Source organism: Dreissena polymorpha, chromosome 8 (genome assembly GCF_020536995.1).
Source record: "Dreissena polymorpha isolate Duluth1 chromosome 8, UMN_Dpol_1.0, whole genome shotgun sequence".
Lineage (NCBI taxonomy): Eukaryota > Metazoa > Mollusca > Bivalvia > Myida > Dreissenidae > Dreissena > Dreissena polymorpha.
Window position 1 is genome coordinate 5,519,057 of NC_068362.1, and position 22,424 is coordinate 5,541,480.

General features: G+C 34.8%; 1 protein-coding gene and 1 pseudogene across 1 annotated transcript; one reads left to right on the forward strand and one right to left on the reverse strand.

Moving 5' to 3' along the window:
• The first annotated feature begins 1,053 nt into the window (after positions 1–1,053).
• On the forward strand, positions 1,054–10,783 carry LOC127842189 (coadhesin-like). Its single transcript, XM_052371548.1, has 8 exons — positions 1,054–1,191; positions 2,214–2,243; positions 4,078–4,194; positions 4,552–4,722; positions 5,015–5,185; positions 5,359–5,529; positions 7,458–7,618; positions 10,754–10,783. Exons 1-8 carry the CDS (start codon positions 1,158–1,160, stop codon positions 10,781–10,783), a joined length of 885 nt encoding a protein of 294 aa, XP_052227508.1. The 5' UTR covers positions 1,054–1,157.
• Positions 10,784–12,267: 1,484 nt separating this feature from the next.
• On the reverse strand, positions 12,268–22,424 carry LOC127842190 (flavin-containing monooxygenase 5-like; annotated as a pseudogene).

Genomic DNA, 22,424 nt, shown 5'->3' on the forward strand with positions numbered 1-22,424 from the left:
TTGATTTTATTCTTGAGTAAAATGTTTGTTTTCATTTTTTACAATACCCAAATGTGTGTTTTCACTTTTTTAATGTTCACTTATTTTACTTTACAATTATTTTAAACTAAATGTTTGTTTTCACTTTTTACAATACCCAAATGCTTGTTTTCCCTTTTTACAATACCTAAAGAATGAATAAATAAGCACGTAAAAGTATTGACATGTTGAAAAATAGGAATATGTTTGAAGGAAAAAAAATGCCTGGTTTCAAGCGTGTTTTAATTTCCAACTCCCGCTTTGAAGATTATCTCCGGAAATATTCCTATTAAAATAGACCCGCTATACGAAATACTCCGAAGACTCCGGAATTCATCGAGTAACCAGCGACATGTATACAAAAGACGTGTTGCAGGCTATATCAGTAGACAATAATATTCTGCTCAGTTTTTAGACGATATTGAATTAATCGTCTTGTTCAATGTACATCTTTCGATAAGTATGCGTTTATTTTCAAAACAGGGCTTCTACTACATGGACTAAGCATCATTTTATCTGAATGTTAATCAAATACGGAACCTGTAGAAGCAGAAGCTGGCTATCTACCACTACAACGCTTTAATTTTTTTTACGATTTTGAATGATGATTATCAATAAACGAACGAATCTTTAAAGCATGTGTTAAGTCAGGAGTGTGTCATGCTTATTTGAATTTAATACATGCATTCTTTTAAAACAGTTTTACATTTTCATTTTGTCACACGGGTTACATGTCTCTTTAATGATATTGATTAAATTACCAGCGATTTTAAATCAGATAGTTACCAATGAACGTTAATATAATTATGATAGTTTAAATTTATGATTGTCTTTACAAATATAATTGCATATAAACTTATTACCCGACACCCAGCGACCAAGCTTGGGATCAATTTTATACACTTACAACATTACTTGCAATAGTTATAAATCGTCGCATACTACTTTTTATTGAGCATCAACGCTATAAATAACCGCGAATCATGAGCTCGCACAACGCCCCCAAACGTTCCAGTACTTCGATTGCGGCCAGCTCAAGTCTTTCTCATTGCGGTGTTAATTGCATACGACGCAAGAAGGCTACATAATCAAACTGAGCGATATCTTGTGTTATCTTTTGAACGCCAGCGTATTAAACAATGGATAAACTCGTGTTTGTGTTCGCAATTACAGGTACATATATTTGTTATCTACTTCTTTTTATTTTATGTTAATTAGTTTTGTTTAATCATTTTAATATTATGTCTGGTTCAAATATTGGTAAATAACATATATTTATTTATCTCTTTAAGATTATTTTATTGAAATGCATGGATATAATATAATTATTTCAACAGCTTGTTTACAGTACCGGCTGTATATAATTATATGCATCGCGCTATCAATCGTGTTTCAAACATAAAATAGTTATTTGCGTAATGATTGTTTTATTAAGTTATCTTGTTAGTATGTGCTTTTACTGAAACTAAATGTTACAATTGATATAGTTTAACATATTATAGATAACTCAGAAATCAAAAAAACACTTATCAAATAAAGGTTCAAGTATCAAGCACATGTGAGTGTTATACACATGACTCTGTATATGTAATTATATCGCAAACATATATCGAATATACTTACTTCAGCAATGTCCTAAATTTTGGATAAAGAAACCCCCTACAAACCAAAATAACTCATTTCAAATCCTTTCAAAATCACTAGTCGTATACACTGAATAATGTGCAAGCTAAATTAAATGGGTAAACGATTTGTTGTACCTATTAAATTGACATTTTCACGTTTTGGTATATTGACAAAATTAAAAACAAATGTTTCATATTCGCAAATTTTTGTTGCACTTGCTTTAATAAAGTATAAATACACGGCTTATTGTATGAGCACAGATGGCCCAGTGGTCAAAGCGTAAGACTTTTGCTCCAGGGTCAGTGGTTCGAGCCCAGTTTAGGGTTTCTTGTTGTACTTTCTTTATTTTTAATATTTGTTTTACTGAGGCTTTATAGATATGTATTTAGATATTTTATATTTATCAATATAAATCATACTTCAATACATAACAACATATGTGAGAAGATTCCTTTAAGTAGTTGTTGTTTTTGTTGTACTAAATTAGTCGACATCCTGCTTATAGCCTAGTTATTTCCATTACTGGCAATACATATCCAACATTTGATATTTATCATAATTTATTTCAGCTTTTATACTGCAGTCAGTTTACTGTAAAGGTAGGATTGAAATATTTACATATAAGTTCAATCGTAAACAATAACATCCACATATGTTAATGTTTTTCGTGATATATGTTAATTTATAGTTTGTTCAGATTTTAAACTACAGTATTCAGCTACATTTTATTTGCAAGTGACCATAAATTAAAAGCAGTGAAAAACTGATCTGGAAATCACGGTTGAGTAACATGTTGCTAAATTATTAAGAAAAGTGTTGATTTCGACTTTATTTGTCCTTAATTAGACATTGCAAGAGATATTAAATTTGAACACATAGCAATCGAAGTGGTATAGTCAAATGGGGAAATTTGTAATACAAAATCATGTTCAGTGCATCATCAATAGATAACCATAATAGAAACTACAACAAAACACTTTTAGAAATAGAACGTTCTAACTATATTGTTACTTATATTATCAGTTGTAATGAACCAAAATAAATACTAAGACCATAGCACCAAGCAAATTTCCCGTTGTTGCACTAAGAACTATGTTTTGGTCGGATATTGTTTTTAGGTCTAGGCTTGCGTTGAGCTCATTTGGAGATAGTTAAACAAGTAATGGCCTTTTTTTTAGTGAAGTCTAATTAATTTTAATCATGCATGTTAATTTCTTTAACGTCGCAATTTTGCATGTATATTCGATTATATCGATGTAATGAAACTTAAATAAAAACTCTCGTATTAATTCTAATTTGAATTATGTTGTTGTTGTTTTTTGTGTTTTGTGGGAAGGTCAAACAAATGTCGTTGTAACTGCTGATTAGAATTCACTTAGAAAAAAAAGTGTTTAATAGTGAATATTGTTTAATCAGCCTTATAAGTTCACTTGAATTCGGAATAACACAAAGTGTTGATAAGTTGTCACTTATACGTTTTCCAAAGTGTAACGTATCTTTACCACAATGCCTCTTACAGTACATTGTAGTAAAAGCGATAACATTGATATGTGTTCATTTTTTTTTAAAAGAGCCGCGGGAGTGAATTCGTGCGATATCGAACGTGATTTTTTCTAGTGGGTCTAATATGTCTGCTGGGAATATCTGTAGCTATTAGCAATCATTTTCTTTCCTTATGTTAAGCTTCTTAAACGTAACACTATATCAAGTTGGTCACTTAATTTGATTTAATAAGGTTTATTTAGCATATTAAAATAGAGATTTAGCTTTGGGTTAAACTTCATTGCATCTCAACATTATTTTGGCGAAGGCGAGTTGCGTTCACATGTGCCGAGGCTACAAAGTTTTCCTTGTGTTAATCTGGTCTTATTCGTTGGCAATAATAACTAACAAATCCCTATGAGATACGTCATAAACAATTTGATATGTCATATTATGCATTTATAAGCAATAATTTAACATAATTATTCAGGAAACAAGACATCAAAATCGAAATGTGTTGTTCTTTTCAAGGCTTTACGCGGACGAGAAGGTGATGTTTGATAATATGCAACGTAATAATGTAACAATTCGGCAATAAGAAACGCACTACAGCTTTATACAAAAACGTCACAACTTAGAAGTGGGCCAGCCGTAATTGTAGTTGTTAATTTTTAGGTTGTTTCTTCTTCGTCGACAATGCTAAACCAACATGTCTGGAGCAACAGCTATAAGTAGTGTTCGTTTCAATGATACAAATACACCTAATTCTACTAAATTTGTTTCGAACAACTCAACTTAGTTCTTGGCCAAACGTTTTATATGTGACATATGCCAGATGACCCTTACTGCAATTTGCCGCCGAATATATTTTACATAATACTCAAAGCATGACCAAACAACTGGAACCATTGTCTACATGTAAACGCATTGTTCGTTATGTTTTGTTTTCACAATGCATTGACGACGTTAAAGTAAAATGCGAGCTGATGGTCTCAATGTTTAGCATATGCACTGTCAATAGTGAACGTGCTGCAAGGGTCTGTCCGAAGACCTGTAACATGTGTCATCGTAAGTATGCTTGTTTTATTCCTATAAGAATTACGTAGGTAATTTGTATGCAAACATGCTACATCGAAACGGATAGCAGTTTTATTTTGAATATCATGTTTCGATAAACAGTATTTTGTATATATATATATATATATATATATATATATATATATATATATATATATATATATATATATATAAACAACGCAACATTGATTTTTGATTCGTCAAAATAATGTTGAATTGCTAATCTCAAAAGAAGAATTAACGAAATGCAAATTACATTATATAAGTAATACTTGCCCACTAGTAAAAGGTATTGTTTCATATGATATAGATAAGAAAAAGGATTATAATAACACTAAACTTTATTAGCTGACGGCAACTGGGCAGATTGGTCAAGCTGGTCGCGCTGTTCTGTCACGTGTGGCAGCTCCCAGCAGACCCGAACCAGAACGTGCACCAATCCCCCGCCACCCAACAACGGAACATCTTGTGAAGGGGCATCGGAAGAGAATAAGTCCTGTTTAAACGAGCCATGTCCGAGTAAGCTTGCATCCTTTTATAATTCATTTAAGATTATTAAAAATGTGTGCTTAAATAAATACTAAATAGTTGACGCTAACTTTAATGCTATGGTATACCATTATACAAATCGCACATACTACCTTAGTCATCGTTTTATATTCGATCGCTGTTTGTGTAAAGACATCTCTTACACCAGACACGTTAACATCATCAAACATATTATTTAATCTGTGTCGTGTTGACCGGAAACAAAACAAAATACATCACATGCACGTGACAGGCACATTCAAATCAACAAACATGTTTTCAGTTCCGGTTGCTTGGGGACCATGGAGTGAATGGGGGACCTGTTCGTCAACGTGTGACGCAGGCATACAGCACAGGGGCAGGCTGTGTAACATGCCGTTCTCCAAAAGAAATAATGAGAAATGTGTTGGCGACTCTACAGAAGAGCGAATATGTGTGCAACGCGCGTGTGCAGGTATAATATCAAAAATATGGATCTGCTATTACTGATTACTGTTTAAATAAAACATGGTCCTATTTTTTTCAAATTAACAGTTATCCGGCGACGCATTTAAACCTCAACACCACATACGTAAGTTACATGCCTTATGATATGATATATATTCCAGATCAAACTCTTAATTACAGATGGTGGATGGTCCAAGTGGAGTTCTTGGAGCACATGTACTTCTTCATGCGGTGGCGGGGTTCATCAGCGGCACCGTGACTGTACCAACCCAGCACCATCTCCGTATGGACAACCGTGCATTGGCCTGAGCGTGGACGTTATGACGTGTAACAAACAACAATGTGCTTCAGGTATACTTTGGTATAAGATAAGTAGTAGATCGCGTTTTTGTGTGTTTATCTGCACAATTTTTAGCTGCATCATTCTTAGTTCAATTACGGGATGCTGTGCTAGTTTGGTGGTATGTTTTTCATTATAAGACCATTTTGATTATATATCTAAAGATAAAACACAGATATACGATATGAAAATTGCATACAATGTGTACCGGTCAAACTCGTATCAACTGGTATTTCGAATTCTTCACCGCGCGTTCTTCGAAAAGACTTGTTTTAGTGTACACCTGTTTGACTTGTCATTTATAGTATCGTATATCATTGCGATCATGTCAAATATACTAGACAAGTTTATGAAGTTATTCTTGTTCAATCAATCAAAAATGGAATATATCATGTTGAAGTTAAAAGGAAATATTTTTTTTTTAAAGATAAACATCGTTGATGTTAAATCGTTTTTGTTGGTTCAAAACGATCGTCGCTATAATCAATAATATCAAAAAGTTATGAAAAATATAGGGGATGTATTTTTTTTCTTGATACATAAAATACTTGTAAAAAAATGGGATAAATAGAGAATAACAGGTTAGTGTTGATTATCGATCAGGTTTATCATGCGAGGCTTAGAAATCAAAAAACACGCGCTTGGCGAGTGCTTTTTCGTTTTCGTGCCGAGCATGATAAACCTGATCTATAATCAACACAAACCTATTAATCTATTTATCCCACTTTTTATTCAGTAAACCTTTTTATTTAAACTGCATTAGTTTAACTGGATAATTTCGCTGGATTTATGACGTCATTTTGTCGAAAAAATGACGTCATTTCGTGCCGTGGTTTATAGAAGAAATTTAATCAACGGTGCTTTAATCAACCGAATTCGCTGTAAAAATGGGATAAATATAAAGATCTGATATATATGAAATTTAATGATATGTTAATCAACGATATTTGATTGGTTCAGTGCCTCACTGTCGGAAACAATCATTATATAGTTTTAATAGTTTTATCTTTACCATTGAAACATTACTCAAAAGGTTCATTTAGGATTATAAAAAAGCGAAGTGACAGTTGTGCAAAATTATTTCATATTTTTCAAAAGCAAATTAAAAAAGTACATTATAATTCGCCACGACAATATTCGTTGCGAACAATTTAATTTACTCTCAAGCTCTTCAGGAAAATCTTAAGGTCAGGATTCCGTATCAAATAAGGTATTTTTATGATTTTAGTGTTATTTGACAAGAAACATGTCAATGTGTAGGCAGTATGTTACAAACAAACACCAGGTATGTTGCTGAAATATAATGAAACTTTGTTTAAGGCATCAATTGCTCTCATTTTGCTGATCTTATTGCGTATTGTTAATGAAATTGCTTCAAGGTGTAGATCTACGTCACATTTTTAATTATCAGTGTTTGTGTTAAATGGGTATTCGCTTAAAAGTGTCTTGATGTTGTACGTCAAAAACACTTAGGTATTTTTCCTTACATAAAATCGCCTAAATCAGCCCATAAATGTGTATTCGCTTAAAAGTGGTTTGCTGTTGTGCGTCAAAAAGTACTAAGGTATGTTTTCCTGACATAAAGTCGTCTCAATAAGTCCGTACAATATATAAGTCTAATAAGTATATCCACATTCCAGATTAAAATGCATGCGTAACAACTCAGTTTTAAAGACGACGTTTTACCTCAATTTTTCAGTACAATGGCGATGTCTTTATTCCGTATAGCACACACAGTACAAAAAGCTTTATACAATTGTTAAATTCATAACATTTTCTTTGCGTCAATGAATATAGAAACATTCATGCAACTCTGTAAAAAGAACAATGATGCATTACGGCACCTATGAAAGCTAAATGAACGCTTCTGTTAAATCGAATAAATGTGCATTTTCGTATATTGCATGTAACAATGTTGACGTATTATGATGTGTTTTAGATCATGTCATATCGGCGTTCACAGCCAGGGGCATGTCTGGACGCGGAGACGAACTTGATGATCAATTTATATTTCCAACGATTATTCTGAATCTCGGTAACGACTACAATCCTTACACCGGTGTATTCACATGCAGAGTTCCCGGGCTGTATTTCTTCTCTGTAAGCTTGACGAAAAGAAGAGTAAATTCCAGAAGCATTGACCTTGTGGATGCTTATATAAAAAAGAACGGTATGTACGGTATCATTTTAGCATCTACAAAGTCAGATCCATACGACAAGGCTGAATATGACTATGGAAGCTACATGATCGGAACATCGTGTACTGTACACCTACGACGCGGAGAAACGATAATAGTTACAGGGTATCACTCTAGTTTTTTTGATGGTGACAAATGCAGTTTTACCGGTTTTCTAATTACAGCTGATATTCTCTAATTGGCTTATTCTAAATGCTGACGAAGTTCATATACTAGTTTCTACACAATTTGTAAATAAACTTGTACAAAACTGTTTATTCAGACTAAGTGTAGAGTTAAACGTTCCGATGAGTATTTCTCATGTACATAATCATTACGTTTGAGTTGGGCAACATTTCTTTTATACATTTATTTTGTCGTTTGTAATAGTCGATGTATTGTATTTTCGTCGAGAAATACTAGAAATACAATTCACATATAATACAGCGAGTTTTCAAATATTATATTATCGTTAGAAAACATTCGATATGTAATTTGAGAGCGATATATGTGTCCGCACTGACTGATATATTAATCACAATAAATAAACATGAACAAACAAGTCATACACGATTAAAAAAAAACGTTATTGTCATCGTTATATTAATCAGCTTTTTATTCATATGGATAAAATATAAGATGCGGTCATAATGTCGCTGATTCTAGAAAGAAGCCTCTCAAAAGTTATCAAATGATAAGCAAGATGTTGTTACCCATTCGTACAATGTTAAGGTGTTTTTTTTGCCTAGTCGTATTGTTGTTCTTGTCTTATTAGTGTCTACCTTGTACATAAACTAAACGATATGAACAAGAAATACGTTGTTATTGTTTTTGGGTACATCGCACGTCAGTTTTCAAAGAGTCGAACAATTGCAGTTATGTTTCATTTTGTTCGAGTCGTTTATTAAATATTATCTTATATAGTCTTTCAATGTAAAATATGAATATGCAAGATGGAAAATTAAATATATACCAACATTATCAAATTATTATGGAAGTTAATTATTTTGTTAATTATTATGGAATGTTTTAAATCACTTCCCAAAAACAAGGACCACGATCGTGAGTATAATAGAAATGCAATACTGCTGGAGCAGCTGGAGTTTCACTTCTTTATATTTTAAATCAAAGAAAATAAATAAATTATGTATCTTAACTCGAATAAAAACAATGTTGTCATTTAAACATACTATTATGCATTTTATTCGATATACTTTGCTGCTTTTGTTACTTCAGCTGCTTGTTTGAATTCATTTGTTTTCTTAAAAAGCATAGAAAGACACAATAATTTTATTCGCCTTCAATTTTGATTTTAAATCAACAATGCAAATTCCCTAAGTTCAATCAAGTATTTATATAGTAACAAAAATATGTTCGTGAAATCTTTGAGAACAAAATTATATGCAAAGCCAAAAATATGATTTTGACACCTTGTGTATACTGATTGTTTATTAAATAGACACGTGACTTATTATTTAATAATCCCTGGCCGTCACGTGACGACTTTTGGAACTATAGCACCTATGAAAAATGTTCCAAATCCGCATGCGTAGGTAACTTAACATGGCAATTGAATGCCAGGCTGTTTTCGCATATGTTTTGATCAGTATTGGTTGAGAATTCATGTGGATGTGCGTTAAGCGTATTCACTCATTCCCTTCTTTTTGGTGCACTATGATATTATATGTTTAATGTTATACCACATCAACCAATGCGAAAGACATCGGACCTCGGACAAATCCGATAAAATTCGACGAGGTCCGATAATATTTCCCAAATTGTCGGACCTCGTGTCCGACAAGAAAAAAAAAAAAACAATATGTAAAACTTTGATTAAAAATGAACACGAAACTAGGAATATTAAAAAAAGGTCTAATTCATGTTTATTTTACTTTGATAGATTATTTAACTTTAAAATCAATTTTCCAACCAGTCGAACTGGCTGTCTTTGCTGGTGACGTAACAAACTCCAAGCGCGATTCTTAGAACCAGTTAAATATTGCACATTGTTTCGTGACGTAGGCGAAGCATCAATGACATCATGGTTGAATTAAATTTTACTGGTTTCGAGCATTGTGATGATCGTAAATAGAAAGCGGGGAACCACACGACCGTTGCCTGTCCCGTGTCAAGATTTGATGAAGAAGTAGAAGTGGCTGTGTCAACGATCGCGAAAACGTGGATAACTTTTTGATCAGGTGATTCCGTTTTCATATTGTTAAACGTTAAACTTCTCAGCCATATCAGCAAGAAAGTGATTAGCGTTTAATTCGTACTAATATTCGCTCTATATATCGACTTTACTTGCTACGGAATTTCTTAGCTGGATCACAAAATTACAGCTCCCGCGAATAAAATTCGTAGCGAGTCAAGTCGAGATATGAAACTAATATTAATACAAAATAAACGCTAATCACTTTCTTACTGATATCATGATATGGCTGGAAAGTGAGCGGCATTTAAAATTTTACAACTTTTAATAAAACGGCGAAACATACTTGTCTCGGCACGGACGAAAAACGAGGTCCGATAAAATCTGGCGAGGTCCGACAAATTTTAAAAGTTATCGGACCTCGTGTCCGACAAGATTTTTGCGTCTTTCGCATTGGTTGTACCACATGTATACTGTTTACTGTTTTGTTGACCTCTATGAGACTTATTTTCCTAAACAAGATCAATTTGATTTAATCCCATGCCTATAAATAACATTTTAAACATATGTGTATTATTAGTTACACTGTTAGTAACGGATGGTATATGGGATATACACCCTCAGTAATGTCATACCATACGAGAGCGAAGCTTAATTATGTGAACTAAAATTTACATATCCACGTGTTTATACGAAAACAATCCGCTAAGGTGACACTACCGGATTGTTACGAGATAAAAATAGCCTTAATGTAGCTTTCAGATAAAGGCCCGTTCGTAAGATTGATCACGTTTGATAATAAAAAGATAGAAAGTGTTTGACTTGGCAAACTTAATTAGAATTTTTTCAGATTATTCGAGGCTAATAATTCACAAGTGCATCGGGAGACATGGCTGTGTAATGTAGGTCAAGATTTCATGTCCACAATACTCGTGACCAATAGTGATGATACGATTAAAAATATTCGAGCTCAAGTAGGGAAAAAGTTTAGCTCTATTTGACAAAACTCTAGAGGCCACATATTTTGCCCAAACCTCATGAAGTTTGGTCAGAACATTTGTTCCACAAGTGTATTAGTCGTGTTTAATACTGGGTCACGTTAAGTTAGTGAACTCTGTAGAAGTCATATATTTTTACCAATTATCATTTAATTTGTTCAGATCATTTGTTTTAATGATATCACAGCCAAGTTCGAAAATAGTTTTGGCACGTTAAAAAACATGGCTGTCAGTGAACTAGGGCAGCTTTTCTTATAATAGAACAATCTTGTTATCACGTTATGTTCATCCAAAGTTCACGAACCTTGCTTAAACATTTGTTCTAAAAAACATCTCAGCCGTGTTTAAAACTTGTTCCGGTCGATTGAAAACACACGACCGCCTGGGTCGATGCAGTTTGCTGCATATGGCTTGGGTAAAATATCGTGTCTACTCTAAAAGTAATAATGTTCGCAAATATTAAAAAGACTCGCTAATAACATTTGTTCTAATAATATCTCACCGTGTTTGAAAATGGTTCCTATCCGTTCAAATATGACCGCCAGGGGGCGGGGCAGTTTTCGTTTTATGGCTTGACAAAAACCTTGTGATCACTCTCAGTCACATTTTCGCAACATATTCATGAACATTTTGTCACAGCATTTATTTTGCATCGTATTTCAGCAAAGAATGAAAATAGTTCCGTTCCATCCACAATCATGGTCGCCAGGGAGCGGGGCAATATTCCGTATATGTCTATAGTGAACCTTTGTGAACATTCTTTAAGTCGCATTTTCCCCCAGTCATAATAAAACGTTATCAGACCATTTGTTCTAATGAAATTTCGGCCGATATTAAAAGAAGTCCGTTGAAAAAAATAGTCGCCCGGGGGGGGGGAGGGCGAAGCAGTTTTCCCTATTTAGCTTTAGAGAAACCATGTGAACACTCAAGAAGTCACGCAATGCCTCTTTAATTACAAAAGCAGTTAAGTTTATGCTATATAACAACATTTTTTAGCTAAGAGTCATGGTGGACTTTTTTTCAATTGAATCACTATTCAACAGTTATATAAAGTAAAAACTAATCTCGAACTTCAAATAGTAGTTCATAGAAATGCATTTATGTTCCCATAGAACATCGAACACAGAAAACTATGTATCATAACTCAGCGTCTCGCTAAAACATGGTTTATTCTTATTGCACTGTTCCCACATAACAAAATATCAAAATGCAGCGCCACAGCTAGGCTTAAATGGTAGGGCACAGAAGGCGCACTGCCCTTGTTTGGCCTGTACATTCTATTGTAAAACAATTGTATAAGTAGTTTAAATAAATAATCCTTAACTAATAAAACTAGTTGTATTAATTTTCGACACAATGTTTTAAATTAAAATACATGTAGTATAACATATATAACATGCTTTATTGAAAATATGTCACATGGATAATACAGCTGTGTGCGCTAGAGTGCCCTTATGACAAAAGAACACTCTGACCTTTTCAAATCCCATATGGAGCACTCAATTGTATGATTATATATTATAATACATTTATTACATACTACATTTACATGTACACTTACTCATACCTTCATATAATAGTTAACGATATCATATATAGCAGGGTCAGGTCTAAAATGTTCAACAACTTCTCTCAAACCCATTACACGTCTAGAATTTCGAGGCAATGGCGCTGTACAGGTAGTAGACAAATATGCCTACCATGACTACCACAACTATCCCAGAATAGTGCATCAAGTGCGTGAGGGGGACCCTCCTAACAGCTTTTACAGCCCCGGACCATGCGTTGGGCCCCTGAAGACGCCATTAGGGTTACAATATACTAAATAACCGTTTCATGTAGTGCTGTACTCTCTAAAAAAATATCATAGTTGATTCGAAGGAATGTTGTACACTTTTAACTAGTGTTCTGGCTTTATTGTTTGGAGAAAGTAGTAGGGCATGAATAGGTGCTCACTACTAAATCCCTGAAATATGATAAACTTTGAGACAAAAGGAAAACATTGCACTGAAAGAGGTTACATTCCACTATTAAACGGCCGGAAAAAAGTTACAAAAACAGTCGATTTTGACTTTTGACAAATTCTTTCTTTCGTACATGAAAAATCTGTTTTATTGCACGAATCGACTCCGCTTAGAATGGCCTTTGAACAAAGGTATGGGTATGGGGGTCTCTATGTGCAAAATATGGCATTTATTTTCGCTTAAAGATGTTGCTTTTACGTTGAATTATATAGGGAAACTATTTAGTATATTGTGACTTAAACGCAAACCAGGCCCCGTCACGAAGGAGCTGTAATTACATAAAATCAGCATTTTTTGGATGGGGTATTTCGCGTTTTGGCAATTTTCACGGAATAAATGCATTTTATTCATTAATTTAAAGAGCATTGTTAGTTGTTACAAAAAATACTTTATGGAGGAAAATAATTAAAAATCGTACAAAAACTCGCCTTGAGCATCTCAAATCGCAACAATGTTTGCTGAAAGCACCTCAAAACACGTTTTTATAGTTGTTTACTTCTTTATGGAGGTAGCTTGTAACAATAATCCAGTATTTTGACTTAGTGTTATTATTTAGGGCAGTCTTTTTACTCCTGATCGCCCTTTATAAATCAAAGCTCCGACCGCGAAAGCCAGATGGCTTACCAGGCGTTATTACAAAATGCATTTTTTAAGCATTTCTACGTGAAAGATCGATCTGAAATTTGGCACGCATATTGAAAATAGGTTTATAATACTCAAGAAGTGCTTATTTTTTTGCGATGTTAACAATAAACGTTGTGTTTAACGCAAACCAGGCCCCGTCATGAAGGAGCTGTATTAACATAAAATCACCATTTTTGGGGTGGGGTATTTCGCGTTTTGGCAATTTTTTACGGAATAAATGCATTCTATTAATTAATTTAAGGAGAATTTTTAGTTTTTACAAAAAAATGCTTTTTAGAGGAAAATAATTAAAAATCGTACAAAAATTCGCCTTGAGCATCTCAAATCGCAACAATGTTTGCTGAAAGCACCTCAAAACACGTTTTTATAGTTGTTTACTTCTTTATGGAGATATCTGGCAACAAAAATCCAGTATTTTGACTGAGTGTTATTATTTAGGGCATTTTTTAAACTCCTGATCGCCTTTAATAAATCAAAGCTCCGACCGCGAAAGCGAGATTGCTTACCAGGCGTTATTACAAAATGCATTTTCAAGCATTTCTACGTGAAAGATCGATCTGAAATTTGGCACGCATATTGAAAATAGGATTATAATACTCAAGAAGTGCTTATTTTTTGCGATGTTAACAGTAAACGTTGTGTTAAACGCAAACCAGGCCCCGTCACGAATGAGCTGTATTTACATAAAATCACCATTTTTTGGGTGGGGTATTTCGCGTTTTGGTAATTTTCACGGAATAAATGCATTTTATTCATTAATTTAAGGAGCATTGTTAGTTTTTACCAAAAAAAAATGCTTTTTAGAGGAAAATAATTAAAAATCGTACAAAAACTCGCCTTGAGCATCTCAAATCGCAACAATGTTTGCTGAAAGCACCCGAAAACACGTTTTTATAGTTGTTTACTTCTTTATGGAGGTAGCTTGTAACAATAATCCAGTATTTTGACTGAGTGTTATTATTAAGGGCAGTCTTTTTACTCCTGATCGCCTTTTATAAATCAAAGCTCCGACCGCGAAAGCCAGATGGCTTACCAGGCGTTATTACAAAATGCATTTTCAAGCATTTCTACGTGAACGATCGATCTGAAATTTGGCACGCATATTAAAAATAGGTTTATAATACTCAAGAAGTGCTTATTTTTTTGCGATGTAAACAATAAACGTTGTGTTTAAGGTTACAGTATACTAAATAACCGGTTCATGTAAAAAAATATCATAGTTGATTCGAAGGCATGTTGTACACTTTTAACTAGTGTTCTGGCTTTATTGTTTGGAGAAAGTATTAGGGCATGAATAGGTGCTCACTACTAAATCCCTGAAATATGATTAACTTTGAGAATAAAGGAAAACATTGCATTGAAAGAGGTTACATTCCACTATTAAACGGCCGGAAAAAAAGTTGCAAAAACAGTCGATTTTGACTTTTGTTAAATTCTTTCTTGGTTCGTACATGACATATCTTTTTTATTGCACGAATCGACTCCGCTTAGAATGGCCTTTAAGAAAAGGTATTGGTATGGGGGTCTCTATGTGCAAAATATGGCATTTATTTTCGCTTAAAGATGTCGATTTTACATTGAATTATATAGGGAAACTATTTAGTATATTGTGACCTAAATAGCAACACGACATTGATACATGATACAGAGGTTACCTAGCAACAATATTGCGCATCAATATGTGTTTTATAATCAATCTGAACACGTATAGTTTTGCTACTTAAAATGCAAATCTAGCACAGTTTTACTGTAGAAAAGCGTTTCTGAATGGGATCATTCTTATGTAGAACTGTTTTTCTTCCCTTTTCATTTCGAATGTCTAGATATCGAATGGAGGCTTTGAATACACAGTGACAGACAATTGCAGACTGCACAAGCTATTCTGTGACGACACTTTAAGCACTTTAAGCACAAGCATTAAGCCAAATTCTCCCAGAACGAGGCTCGTTTGTTAATGTGAGTTGAGAATGGAAATGTAGAATTAAGTCAAAACTTATTTATTTAAACTTGCTTAAATTGAAAACCTTAGTCCTTCTGAGACACTCTATAGTCTTGTAGAACCCGATGTCCCATGAGAGGAATGTATACACGTGTCTGTGGTGTAATACGTTAACATCTGTGGCAAACTTTTCAAATTTCAAGGCAGATTCAATTCTTGTTTACGTTTGGGATTCAATTAAATAACATATCAACACAATTCTCAAGTTACAAGAACACCAATATATCGTAAATATACCAGTCGAGCCTTTAATTAAGAAAGTCAACATATATAACATCAATTGATCAGTTCATAATCCATAAGATATCTGGTAGCGTATAAAGTTCTTAGGCTTACCATAATGTTAAAACGGCCGTACCGTTTTACCTCGTTGCTTGTAACCACCAAGTTATTTCATTCAATGTATTTATTAATGAATTTGTGTACAACAGTATTTGATTTTAGTGTAGAACAGCCCAAAATAACCAGTCAACATTGTGTATGTCCCTAAGCGACAAACTGTGTTGTGGCTACAAAATCGTACGACAATCTTATAGCATTTTCTTTTAATAAAGCTGGCAAAATTTTATGTGAAATCAGTAAGAGTACACTCAGACAGCGGGAGAGATAGAACTTGTTTCTTATAGTTAGGAGACCCCCCCCCTATCCCCGTACGGAGATCACATATATATTTTTAGACTGACTAAAAAATCTTATGGGCTGAAAAGCGCTCGTATGTATTTGACTGTTTAATGTGTTTTAAAGTAACCGTATTGCCTTGTTGATTAGAATACTTTTTGGACCATGCAAAACGTCGTGCTAAATAGCAGGACAAATTTCAATGAACAGTTCTTTGAGTTGTTTGAGTCTGTATTGCACCGAACTACGCATCTTGTCTTACCTCCATGCGAGGGCCGGGTGTGACAGCAGACTGGGTTTGGCACCGATGTAGCTGGCGATCGTGTCGTTGTAAACTATCGGGTTTCGCTGTATCGTGTGGCGGGCAGACTTGTAGTACTTCTCCCTGCAGACGCGCTGTCGAACAGAACCAGTCAGATCATGTTAGAACCAGTTAGGGAGGGAACAAAACATCGAAACAGGAAGAGGCAAATATGTCGCATACATTTGTTTTTTTAAATAAAATGTAGTATAATGGTTGGGAGAATGTTTGTTTAACACAGATTTGACTGTATTTCACAAAACAAGGATGATTAACTTGTGTTAAACTGAGTAAAAAACCAAATACAGTTCTAATTTAAACTTTAAAGATCGTAAATAAACTCTCTGTTTTCATTACAACAATATATATAGAATAGCAATGAATAATTATAATGGAAAGCAAAGCAACAAATAGAAACCATTACATGTGATCATAGAATAATTCATATTTTGCACAGCATATTTTAAATTATTAGTTTATACGGGGCAATATGCTCATTAACCTACCTTTTCCTCGGCTATGGAGGCCTCCATGTCCGGATTGCTGGGGAGTTTTACTCGTCCCTTACAGATCTCTGAAAACCACCGCGCCTAGGTCTCCGACATGGTCAGCACTCCACCTGATGCCGGCTGCACGAAGCCAATGAACGCCAGGGAGCCGCCCACATCTGGACTGAACACGTTCTTGAATAGCTGAAACACACTTTTGATGGTGTGCTGTTGTACCTGAATGTTTGGTACAATCTTTATGTCGTGTCGTTGAATGTGATGGATCAGTGTGGGACTCGCTGTCGGCTGTGACTGTAACCCTCGCATCTTTGGGTTCAAGGTCCACCTGACAAATATTGAGAGGTTACAAGGACATTGAACTGGTCACGCTAAAGTGGCAGCAATATAAAGACATTTAAGGGGCAATTACCTTGAAAACGGACAGTGCAATGGTTAAGTCAATCATTAAATCATGGCATGATAATAGAACATGCCCAGTATGCTTGTTTTGAAAAGTCCAACACTACTATGTTTTGAGACTGGTTTCCCCGGCTTGTTTTGTATAACAATCATGCTTGTTTTGTATTACAATCCAGCTTTGACAGCTCACCTTCTAGGGTTGCCACTGATGACCTTGATGATGGTCTCGAACACGAAGTTGGCAAGACTTTGTGGCAGCTTGAAGAACATTCTGCATGCGTACAGGTCAGTGGGGAAACCGAAGATGTAGTTGGGTACAATTCAGGCACCTGACCGCGTGCTGATGTACACAGACTTGCATCTGAAATGTATACATACTATGTTTTAACAGCAATATTAATCAGTCCTTATTTCTGAACTTTTTATAATGATAACATTTCTAAGGATAACTGGCTTAAGCCTCTTATTCTTTCATTAAATAGTTTCAAATGAATGTATTGACACACAATTTCAAACATTGTGCATATCTTACACAAAATGTTCATTTAACTTTTATTCTGTCTTTACAATATAAGTAACAATTATTGTAGCCACCGATATAAAACAGTGGGCTTAAAGTTAGCTAATATTATAAACAAAACTGCTGAAGTGTTGTTCTTAACTGTGAATGTTTGACTATTTCAGGGCCCATAACTCTACAGCATGTATTTCACAGTTTTATGGTAGATATGTTGGCAAGCCTGCTCTAGGTCCTGCATTTGATAATACTCTGAGGGATTAATAAAAAGGCACCAAGTTCTGGGGTAAGTATCATAAACATTCTCTTTTGTTTTTGCTCAACTCAGAAGATGATGTTTGATTTCCCAAATCAGCTAAGTATTTAGGGTAATGGTTCATCTCACGAACAATCTCAAATCACAGCTTTAACAAGGTTGACTTGGACTCAAAACTCAAAAAAGCTTTTATGAACCCTGAATTGAGAATAGATAAACTCATCTCAAACATTTAGAAACAAAAACTAAAGGTTTAGTCAGAACATTGAGTACTTAAGTATGTTCATGATACTAGGTAATAGTTCTGCTCAGCAAATGAAAAGGCTTTCAATATATATAAAAATGTTTAAACTAGATCGTATTTTGTGTACTGGATGTGCACAGATGTACCTGCCCGCGGTTGCACAATTGACGGCCACATCCACTGCACTGTTCCCTATGCCGACTATCAGTACTCGCTTGCCCGTCATACCGCTTGATATCGCGTCGATTAACGAGACACTGTGGATTATCGCCCCTGAGTTATGGAGTAAAAACGGTGCATTACAATTTGTAAAACAACTCATAACAATAATATGGGAGTAGCAATTATTATGAAAAACTTTGGCAGAAATTGGGATTGTGTTCGAAACACATTTTAAATGTGAGAAAGACTTTCGCAATTTTAACTTAAGATGATACAGTGCATTTGGTACTTAGAGTAGAGCACAGCAATATACTGATTCAGCTTTTGTATGTTTTTAATCAATAAAAATAAATATTGGTATTCAGAGTTTTGCATATCTATGAGTAAACACCCCTTGGTGCAACGTTGCAGTATTCATTTATTTTGGTGACTTTTTATATTTAAATACCTCGGAAATTTAGAACCAATTGTGTACACTAGAAGTGGCTTTCCTCGTAAATGCAATGAGGGCATAAGCATGTGCAAATCAGTTGAGACACTTTTATAGTAGATCCATCTTTTTTATATGTTAAAATGATTGATATACATGTACCTTTAAACGAATCCTTCCCGAGAAACTTGGCATGGCTGGGTTTAGCATGGTGACCGGTTGCTATAGCAACCGACTTGGCCGTGAAGGTCTCAGTGTCGAGTGAGTCAAGCAGGGTCAGTCCGTCCTGATCCACTTGTTTGACCTTCACCTGCCAAGTGTCTCCTGAAGAAATTAGAATTCGTTTAACCCGTTCCCGCCCACGTATTATACTAAAACAGCCTGAGAGTAAATCGCAGTATGTTCAGATTTAATATTGTTTGCTGCTAATCAGTATCTGAGGGTGGGAAATGAAGGCTTTAAAACTTGAATCTAGTAAGAAAGGTCTTAATTTTGTTTTGATTTTCAAAGGGAATCAAAACGAATCAAAGTGCGCATCTGAGTGGTAACGAGTTATGATGAAACTAATGGAGAAAAACTTACATATTAAGATCTTTCCAGAGAAAAATCTTGCGCTTTGTCACAAACATTACTCAAACCCCATGACTAAGGAATGTATGACTCATTGGGCATGAGAAAAGTGTCTGGTACATCTACATTGTATTGATTACATACTGTAAAATCGTTTATATTCGTCGTCGTGAAATCTTGTGGCTTAAGAAGAACTTTTGTTCATGGACATTCATGGATTTTTGATTTTGGAAAAGAAAATGAGGAATTTGCGTCGGTCATTTTCCGATGTGTTTCTGTTAAGACCCACGAAATCAACGAATAATAAACGTCCCACGAATTATAATGGGTTCACTGATTTAAAGGGGCATTTTCACAGATTTTTACATGTTTTGAAGTTTGTCATTAAATGCTTTATATTGATAAATGTAAACATTAAATTTTAAAAGCTCCATTAAAATGTCAAAAATAAAATTTACAAAAGAAAAAAAAGTAGCCCGCAGCAGGGCTCGAACCAGTGACCCCCGGAATCTTGAAGTAAAAACTCATTAGCCAACTGAGCTATCCTGCCAAGCCTACATAAGATGCGTATTTTATACGGTATATAATCAATCTTCGTAGTTTCACAAATTTAAACGACAACAACAGAACTCTCCAAATTATTCAATCGTTTCGCGTTGCAACGCTTTATAATTTTTAGGTTTTTAAATCGTCAAAAGATTCATATAATGGCTATATTAGACCATGGCAAATATTCAGTAATACTATTTCCTCAAAAATATCATAACTAAACCGAAAATTTGCGAATCTGAAACAACTTTTTTCAATTTTGTCAATTTACCAAACCGTGAAAAGATCCCTTTAAACACCCCATTTTACAATGGTATTATCCACACACCTGTTCTTTCCACGCTGAGAACTTTTCTCAGAAACTTGATATGTTCTCCCAACTTGAAATGTTCCACGTATGACTCGATGTAGGCCGACATGTCCTGATTGTGTGGATAGTCCGGGGCTGTCTCTGGGAACGGAAAACCCGAGAAACAATAGTTGAACTTGGACACATTGCTGGAAAACAAAAAAAACATACAGATTTGATGATTTGATTTTAAATATGGACCGCGCTCTGGGAAAATGGGGTTTAATGCATGAGCGTTAAGTGTCGTCCCATATTAGCCTGTGCAGTCCACACAGGCTAATCAGGGACGACACTTTCCGCTTTTATTATATTTTTTATTTAAAGGAAGACTTTTCTTGACGCAAATCCAGTTTAGGCGGAAAGTGTGGTCCCTGATTAGCCTGTGGGACGACACTTTACGCACATGCATTAAACCCCGTTTTCTCAGAGCGCGACTCATATATATGATTTATATACCTGGGACACGGGGCTTAATGCATTTGCTTTCATCTCAACTGGATTTCGTTTAAACGAAAAATTCCATTAAAAGCGGAAAATGTTGATTAGCACACACACATCTGGGTCGACACTTTACAAAAATTAATTAAGACCCATTTTCCCAGAACACGATTAAACTTAAAGTATCGTGTTCAAACTTGCAATTTGACTTGAAGTGAACACTTTATTTAATGTCATTATAGTATATATAACCTGGCTGTTTTTACTCATGTTGAACAAACTGCAACGTATATCATTCTTGTTGACTTCACTTAACCCTTTGAGCGCTGGAACCGAATTTTGAAGGCCTTTGCAAACAGTTTGGATCCAGATGAGACGCCACAGAACGTGGCGTCTCATCAGGATCCAAACTGTTTGCTATTCTGATAGTATCTTGAAAAAAAACCCGAAGAAAATGCTTATTTTAGAAATTCAGCAGACGACATTTTAGCAGAAGACAAATTTCCCAGCATGCAAAGGGTTAAACAACTATATGAGCCTCGTTCTACTTAAACTGTGCTAAATGCGTGTACATAAAGTGTCGTTCCAGATTAGTCTGTGCAGTCCGCACAAGCTTATCAGTTATGAAAGTTATGGCTTTTATGATTTTGTTATTTTTAAGGAAGTCACTTCGAATCTAAAATCCAGTTTAAGTAGAAAGTCTAATCTGGTACGACACTTTACGCACATGTACTAAGCCCAGTTTTACCAGAGTGAGGCACATACAATCCTTGATGAATGCACTTGAACATCTACATTGCAACACAGAATAGCTAGAAACAATAAAGTAACAATTTCGATACATGTTTTCTTAAGATACAACACAAAACTCACAAGACAATCGTTACTTAAGTAATATTAAGATTACATTTATATACATTTTATTTTCATTCACAATGCAAAAGATCACAAAAGAAGCATAATCTTAATTATGTACCAAAATTCAAATTACATTTATTATTCAAAATTAAACTTTTATAATTGTACAAAAATAAATGAAATTTATCACTCAAATATATTATGTCTAGAGTTTTCACTGGGAGTTGAGAGTGTGAAATATTGAGCCTATTTTTCTGGTAAAACTGGGCTTGATGTATATTCGTAAAGTATCGTCCGAGATTAGCCTGTTCTGTCCGCAAAGGTTAATGAGGGACGACACTTTCCGCTTTTACGGAAATTAACGTTTAAGGACGTTTTTCTTAGTGAAAAAATCCGGTTTAGGCGGAAAGTGTCGTTCCTGATTAGCCTGTGCAAACTTCACATGCTTATCTGAGACAACACTTTTCGCACATGCCTTAAGACCAGTTTTCACAAAACCAGGCTTTTCTTGACTACAGGCTTTCACATGTGCGTGAATCTCATGACACCGTAGTCGTTTTCTCTAAACGTCCATAGTCCGCCCACTCCGTCCGTCCGCTCGATTACAACCGCTGTCAAACCAGCCTCGAGGAGGCATTTTAATGTCGCCAGACTGGAAATACCCGCCCCGATAACGATCACGTCATAGTGGTTGCCAACGTTCGCAGTCAT